This window comes from Epinephelus moara, chromosome 9, assembly GCF_006386435.1.
Source record: "Epinephelus moara isolate mb chromosome 9, YSFRI_EMoa_1.0, whole genome shotgun sequence".
Classification (NCBI taxonomy): domain Eukaryota; kingdom Metazoa; phylum Chordata; class Actinopteri; order Perciformes; family Serranidae; genus Epinephelus; species Epinephelus moara.
Window position 1 is genome coordinate 39,114,608 of NC_065514.1, and position 8,483 is coordinate 39,123,090.

The 8,483-nt window shown below is 41.8% G+C and overlaps 1 protein-coding gene across 2 annotated transcripts in view; it reads left to right on the forward strand.

The window, feature by feature from the left end:
• lmnb1 (lamin B1) overlaps positions 1-6,790 on the forward strand; it is a 69,533-nt gene extending 62,743 nt beyond the window's left edge. For both annotated transcript variants that reach the window (XM_050052807.1, XM_050052809.1), the window contains 2 exons: positions 3,753-3,860; positions 5,650-6,790. In XM_050052807.1, coding sequence (XP_049908764.1) covers positions 3,753-3,860; positions 5,650-5,691 — 150 coding nt within the window. In that variant the 3' untranslated portion in view covers positions 5,692-6,790. The remainder of the gene's footprint in view (positions 1-3,752; positions 3,861-5,649) is intronic.
• Positions 6,791-8,483: the final 1,693 nt, after the last annotated feature.

The window sequence follows — 8,483 nt, forward strand, 5'->3', positions numbered from 1 at the left end:
AGACATTCACTCTGCCTGTTGGAGAGATAGAGAGAAGATTAAAGCGTCAAATTGCGGTAAAAGATGCTGTATAAAAGACAGGCTACAACTTTTTTTCCTTGTCCCCCCCTGGAATTATTCTCTAAAATTTTACTGTTTATTGTCCCCCCCAACTATGAAATGGGATTTTCACCCCTGAATATGATTACTCCTTGACTTTGGAAACATCATGCTCGTGAACATTACAAAAACTGGTCTTTTTACCAGTGGATTTTCATGAACTTTAAATATAATTCAACTGTAGGTGGCTCATTGACCATCATTCTTGTTAAGGGGCTTAAATACTGACATACTGTCTCTAAGGAAAAAAAATAACACATGTCCGTAATGTAATTCTCCATCATAAGACTCACCAGTTGATAAATCCTGAACTGCAGCTTGTGCTCAGTTATACAGAGCAGGCACTGCTGACTGACTAAAATGCTCATGTATAAGCACATTGTACCGAAGCTAAAGCTCCATATGCTTTCATTTCAACGTCTTTTCAGAGCCAGAGTCACTTTTCTTACGGCACAGTTGCCTTGAGGTGTTTAGTATCTGATGTTATAAAGTAAACTGCTGTTGCCCAAGAATCGAAGGCAATGCATAAAATTTGCTCTAATAATAATCCACATCCATGATTTGTAATATTTGATATATCTGGGTGGAACAGATTGTTCAGATAAATGATAGAGTGTGAGGTGAAATTGTATCTTTCATATAGACACTCCTCCGGGAAGACATCCAAACGAGGTCTAATCACCATCTCCTTACGCAACAGCCCCGAATAAATGTGCCTCAATGTCCACGACTTTATTCACAAAAGGACACGCAACGTCTCCTGCTACACGCTCAGCGGGCAATCAGCTTCAATGAAGCAAACCTGCCACTCAGCAGGTGGCGATGCCGTCAGCAGCCTGTTTGTTGGCATCCTGAGAGCTTCACCTCTTAACATAATGAGAGCACAATAGGTTGCACCTGAAGTGGTCGCGGTGGCAGCAGGATGCCTTTTAGAAATAAATTAACTAAAGGCTCTGAAAAGTCACTATATCTGGCCAGAAATTTGCCAGGTTAGCAACACTGAGCGCACAGCTGTAAGATAAAGGGGTGTGTTGGATTTATTACACAAGACAAAATGAGAGCATCATTGTGAAACAGAATGCAGCACAATAATTGTTTTATTTTTATTATCTTGTTTTCATTATTGTTGGAAGTTAAAGTCATAATTGAAAATAAAATTTGATAATCACACAGTAGTAGACCGGTATTGAATACTTCATACCTTCATACCGTCTTGGAATTTCGCTGGGGTGTATGGTTATATGAGGGTATCAGTGTGCAGCGCTACATGCCCCCCAGAGTTTAAACAAGTTTCCTTCTTTCACCAAACTATGCCAGGCTTAACTGCCTCATTAATTCATGGTAAAACACTCTTTTTTCAAACTTGACAGAAACAAAATAAAGCTCAAAAACCGTCTTGGATGGTCTTGTTAGTCCTTTTTACCCCTTTTCAATGAACACTGTTGGCGATGGTTAGTGGTTAGCATTGTCGCCTCACAGCAAGAGGGTTCCTGGTTAGAACCCAGGATAGGGGGAGCCCTTATGTGTGGAGTTTGCATGTTGTCCTCGTGTCAGTGTTGGTTTTCTGCAGGTACTCCAGCTTCCTCCCACAGTTCAAAGACATGCAGGTTAATTGGTGACTCTAAATTGCCCGTAGGTGTGAATGTGAGCGTGAGTGGTTGTCTGTCTCTGTGTCAGCCCTGCAATTGTCTGGCGACCTGTCCAGGGTGTACCCCACCTCTCTCCAATGTCAGCTGGGATAGGCTCAATCCCCCCCGCGACCCCCAACAGGATAAGCAGTTATGGAAAATGACATGACTGGCTTTGGCCATGCTGAGTCAAACCATGCCGTGCCAATTTGTTTTTCCATTATCAGTTCAGATGCACCGTGCCATGCTGAGCTCTGTGGGGATGGACCTTTTCTGGAGTAGGTCCAAAAGGCGGGCCACCTGCCCCCAAGTGGGTAGCAGTGACATCTCGCCGACCACGGCCAAAAAGTCTGTGTGTTCAGCTTTCAATGCTTTTGTAGCTTCTAACTGAATCTCTTTGGTCATGAGTTTAGTTTCTCTCCTGCGTCCTATTTTTACTTTACATACCTGCTTTGTTTTACTGTTTCATCAGCTGTATAGAACTTGTGTGAAGTTGCTGTTCCTGCTGATGAAAACTCAAAATTTTGTCATTTTGCTGCTTTACAGTAAAAGCTTTTACCTAACAAAATAACAGGGGACTTTTGCTGTGAAGAATCTATTGGAAATGAAATATGTTGATCAATGAATTAGTGGAACTTTGTTAGCATCTTTTTTTCCAAAAAAAATCTACTAACACCACAGAGATCAGAAACAGCCACAATGAGATGATGATGAAGAGCTGCTGACGACAGGCTCTTACTGCACCTCTGCAAACAACTCACCACCAACAGGCAAATGTCTTTTTTACCTGCCCTGCTGTATGGTAGAAAAACAGATTCAGCAAAAATAACAGGGGACTTAAGCCCTGGATCAGCCCGCTGCTTTTAAACATCATCATTCAAGACAAGCTGTCATTTAAAGACACAACTTCAAGCAGGTAGCCCTGTTGTAATGGAAATGCAAAGCTCTGCAGTACCAGGCTGACTGGCCCAGTCGAACCAAGTAAAGCTGAATCAGGCCATTGTAATGGAAAAGGAGTATTAGTTAGTCAGTCCACTGTTCCAATAATCACCAGCTCTGATTTGGTTGAAATAAACCTTTAATTCACAGAGTTAGAGTTGGATGCAAAAATACGCAGTTTCCCCTGCGGTCTCTCTGCTCTCTTTCTGCTGGGGGTACGACATGCTGGGTTTTTAATTTCAGTCCCGCTTCATTTATCTTAGACTCACAAGTCAGTCTTTAGACGCTTTGCTTAACTAAAGACTAAGGTCTTTCTCCCTGATTTTGTGTTTAGATGGGCGGATACAATTTCAGAGTTTAAAAAAAACTCCCTACGTTGCAGAACCAGTAGTAAATTCGCAGGGCGGTCCTTCGGTGGCTCGCTGAACTCTTGTGCTCGTAAACATAGTCCGACTGCGTTAAAAGTTTTAAACAAAGTCGCTGTAAGTCCTTCATTTCCACAATCTTGTGGACTGAGCACACGTTTGATAAAACGGAGTTAAATCTCTTGGCATCCATTTTCAAGCTCTCTGTGTGTTTGTTTCCTTGCGGATGAGAAAAGGGGGAGCGAGTGCACATTTCCGGGAGGGCGTGTCCTTTTCAAAAATGCAAGAGGCGTTGCTTTGTTGCCGGCCGTTTTCTCCGGTGTGTTAAACACACTTTAGAAAGGAGTGTCCCCAGACTATCAGAAGGCGGAGATCTCTGATTGTCTGGTGGCGAGACTACATTTATCTCCACTCAGTCAGCTCAGCTGCCTTTTGCACCACAGTGGCCTCTAGTGTCCCATGATATGCACTACATACAAAACATCCTCAGTACAGCCTCTCCAGTATGAGGTTAATAAAACCCTATCTTTGGGATCTCCCAACTCTGGTATACTGTGAAACCACCCAAGCCTATCATACAGCCTCAGAGCAGTGTTTGTCAGCCAGCTCTGTGTCAAGGAAAAGAAGCAAATCAAAGTACCCTTGGGTATATATTCTCAATGTTGTGTGTGTGTGTGTGTGTGTGTGTGTGTGTGTGTGTGTGTGTGTGTGTGTGTGTCAGGAGGTGGCAAAGAGAACCACAACATACAAGACAGCAGTAGATGAGCTTTGTGAGGAAAATGATGATGATGGAATGGAGGCCACTGAGGAGGACCTCTTCCAACAGCAGGTGAGACTACCAGCCACACTCTCAGCTCACTATAAACACCACTAAGATTGAAGTCCAACTACTAAATACAAATATGTTCAAAATATTTATATATATATTATTTATTGACAATATGAACACATTTTTTTTTTTTTTTTTTTTTTTTTTAAATCGCTCATCCAATAAAAACCATTACACACAGAAACCTTGCACACTGAACTGTACAACTGGTTGTGAAATTCGCAATACTACACAAAATGTAAAGACACATTTGCTCCCTTGTGTCTCTCCACTGGAGGTACCTCCCTGGCTTTCACCACTCTGCCCGTGTCTTGCATTTGGCACTGTGGTGGTGGACTGAGCTGTCCTCTCTCTCCTTTGTGTGGTCTTCAATCATTATTTCACCCTCTACCTCTCCAGCATCATCCACCTTAAAGGTGAAGTGTGTAAGATCTAGGAGGATTCGGTTAATGTCTCGCGGTGATTTGCAGATTGCAACCAGCTAAAAACCTCTGCTGGCCAGAATTCCTCCATTGTTCGGGAGTTTTTTTATCAGGAGCCGAATTATCGACAGAGGTCTCTTCTCCAACACAAATGGACCAGGCGAATTTAATCACTGAACAACAACACTGAATAATGCTGTTTCACGTTACAAATCAGTGCATCTCTGTCACTATTTGACATCGCAGGGCTCGCCCACAACATGCTTTTGGGTGCTCTCCCTTTTGCTCTCATAAGTTACTATGTGTTAACCTTTTGTGATCGAGATGTTCAGGAGGTTTTTACCTTGAGATAAATCATCCACAGGGGTCTCCTCCTTTCCAAAACAAAAAGACCTGGGGCCTCATGTACAAAGGGGGTGCGTACGCACAAAAACATGGCGTACGTCCTTTTCCACGTCAAAGTTCAGATGTATGGTTCATGCGAGCTGCGGCCGGCCTTGGAGCGCAACACAGCGAGGAGCCATGGGCTGCCTTGTATCAGTACAGGTGCTGACCACACTGGGGTTCCTAGCAACAGGGGCATTTCAGAGGGAGCTGGACAATCAGATTGAGGCTGATAAAAACACTGAATAAAGCAGTTTGATGTTACAAATCTGTAACTTTGGCGCTGCACATTACAGTTGGGCTTCATACTAGGGTGGCCAAAACAAAAACGTGACTAGCCTTATCTGGAGCCAGTGTTTGGTTTGTCCATTCTGGGCTACTGTAGAAACATGCCGGGTGCAACATGGTGATCTTGAAGATCTGCTCCCTGTGTATATATAAACAGCTCATCCTGAGGTGAGGACAACACAACAGTTATTATTTTTAGGTGATTGAACACTAAAGAAAACATACTTATTATATTACATTCAATTTCTGCCCATGTTTCTGCCCGCTCTGTTCCTCTTCCTTGTTGTGGATGTGTGTCCCTTAGGTTATGCCATATTTTCTTCACTGCTTCTTTGTCACATAACTCTTAAAAGGCTTTTGACGGATGGGAAGGAAAAAGGCAGAAATCAAACCTGTTCCGGAAACTTTGATGACAGAAAATAATTTCAGAGTAAACATGACTGATGCATGAAAACATATTTATTTTGAAACATGGAACAATTTTGGATGAAAAACACAGATTTAATGTGCAAAGGTCTCAAGGCTGCATACAAGTGTATTTCCTAACATGATGGCCTTCCTTTAATCTCAGTCTTGATCTAGAGTTTCAAGTTGTGTGTTTCACTGTTTTAAGTCAGGCAATGGTGTCAGCCAAACATCAGAGCATTTGTAGCACTGTGTTTGGAATGGCTCTGTGAATTAATGTTTCTGTGCAGGGGGACCCTCGCACTGCAAAGAGAGGCTGCTCCATCATGTGATCCCACCACACCAACCAGCCTCCTCCTCCTCCTCCTCTGAGCCCAGCCAGTCTGCTGCCAACTGTAATACTAGAACTAATTTTCTATCTTTTGTAGTGTATATCCATATAAATGGTTTTATTTTTCATAAAAATGCTTTTGGTCGATGTATTTTCAACTGGAGAAGCAAAATAACACGTTTGTTGAACAAAATTAGTATTATAGTTCAAAACCCTTTTTCTTCTTTTAAAAACCATGCAACAAGTGACCGACTGTGTCTTTGAAGAAAATAAGTCATTGGCTATGTCATTTTTGAAATAGATTTTCATTTAGTTATTATTTATTTATATAGCTATATTTTAGGCTACAACAGGAGCGACAGGGTGTCTGTGATTAGATTAGATCAGGGGCTGTTTTAAAACAGTTTTTTAATTTGCTCAAAACCTACTGTATTTTTGTTTTTTTTAAATGGATAAAATAAACACTGAAAGGACAGGTACACTAAAGCTCAGCAGTTACCAGGAGTCCATGTAATAAATTTCCTTCCATCAGTGTAGACCTTTTAGTGGATAAAATTTTAGAATGACACAGTGTGAAAACCTCTGGTTATTGGCAGTCATCTAGTATCTTAAGGAAAACCATTAAATATGGTGATTATTTGATTGTATTTAGAGGGAAGTCAGAGGACAGTTGAAGGTAATTGGTAGTTGTTGAGTTACCTTGAAGCCACTACATGTAAGATTTGAAACTGTCTTTGGCAACTTCTTGTGGTAGTATGGAAAAAAGATGTGAGCTAGGGACATGACAGTTAATGAACTGAAAGCAATAGCCTGCAACACTTGTCCCCAGAACGTCTCATTTTTTGACAAATAAAAAGTAGTGCCATCAAAGTAATTTTATAGACGTTCTGATCACAGTGTACTCACAGCGGATGTGATGTCACTCAGCAAACATTAGTTTCCTGACTTTGACTCAGCGTTGCTCCCCAAATTAAGAAGTGTTGATTGTATCCTTAAATTTTGATATTTGAAGTGTTTGAAGTACTTTTTGTGTTGGTCTGTTACTATGCATGCTATGGCTGTAATCATCATAGTTGAATGATTAAATACGTTTTCTGGTACTTGTGTTCCACCTTTTTTCATACAATCATGAAAATAAAAATTAAGCATCATATCATAAAATATCACATAAATCCTTTTCTTAACAATGCAATTTCAGTTTGGCATGCTGCACACAAACATGTACTATTCATAGGTTTTAGTTGCAGATTACACAGCATGATTACTACACAGGTGTGCCTTGGGATGGTTGCAATAAAAGGCCTCTCTAAAATGTGCAGTTTGATCACACAACACAATGCCACAGAGTGTGCCATTGGCATGCTGACTGCAGGAATGTCCACCAGAGCTGTTGCCCGTAAATTGAATCATTATTTCACTGCCATAATGGAAGAAAAAATAGAAAGACGTTTATTGTCATCGTTCAACATGTGTATGAAGAAATTAAAACAGCTGCCTCTGATGGTGCAAGGAAGAATAAAAAACAAACTATATAAAACAATTACTCTAAAAACAATACTGCAAACAAATAATAAATAAAATCCAAAATTTGACCACAATGACCATCTCCAATGTTGTTTCTATTACTTTGGCAATACATTAAACCAGCTTTAGACCACATGTAATCATGCGCCAGTCCTCCACATCCAGTGTCTTCACCTGCAAGATTGTCTGAGACTAGCCACCCAAACAGCTGAGGCAATAATTGGTTTGAACAACCACAGAATTTCTGCACAAATGGTCAGAAACCATGTCAGGGAAGCTCATTTGCATGCTCATGGTCCTCACAAGGGTCTTGACCTGAGAGCAGTTTGTCATTGTACACGACTTGTGCGGTTGTGAAGCTGATTGGACATAATCCCAATTCAGGGAAATGACATTGGAGATGGTTTATGGTAGTGAAATAAATATTCAGTTCACAGGCATCAGCTCTGGTTGACATTCCAGCAGTCAGTGGGCCAATGGCCATGTGTTTAAATGTGATTAAACTGCACATTTAAGAGCGGCATTTATTTTGACCATCTCAAGACACACCTGTGTGGTAATGATGCTATTTAATCAGCATCTTGATATGCCACACTTGTAAGGTGGATGGATGGATCTTGGAAAAGGAGTGCTCACTAACAGAGATTTAAACAAATTTGTGAGATTTGAGAGAAATATTGAGTGCATAAAAATGAAAAATTGGAGCAAAAGCAAAGTGTTGTATTTAGTTTTTAAAAGTACACGCATACACACATACACACACACAGACATGTAAAGTGCAACACACACCGCCGCCATACGCCGCGCATCAAAACGCCCGCCTCCATTATATTCTATGAACCAACCCACACTAGCGCCGGCCGCCGCGCCGTGCCGCTCTGCTTTAGCCCACTGCTCTATTTCCAGCGCAGCCGGCGCTGCGAGAAAAGCCTTTAATGTACACCTCGGCCGCCATAGTATCAACACCGGTTGTTTCAAATTTTTAATAAGACGACTTTGATAAGAAACTCACCCGTGAAATCCAAGTTGTTGTTGCCTCAAAGTTTTTCCTCTTCTTCTTCCGTTACTAGCAGTTGGCAACCGTTGGCAACTAGTGTAGGTACAGCCACCTAGCGGGCTGGGGTGGGAAATACACGTCGACGGTGCCGCTGCGCGCCGCTGCCAATGTGTGTTGGGGGGCGGCATTGGACGGCCACAGCGCCGCGCCGGAGCGGAGGGGTTCCATTCCCCTGAAGGGAGTTATTTTTCAACTGTCACCGGCTCAAAGTC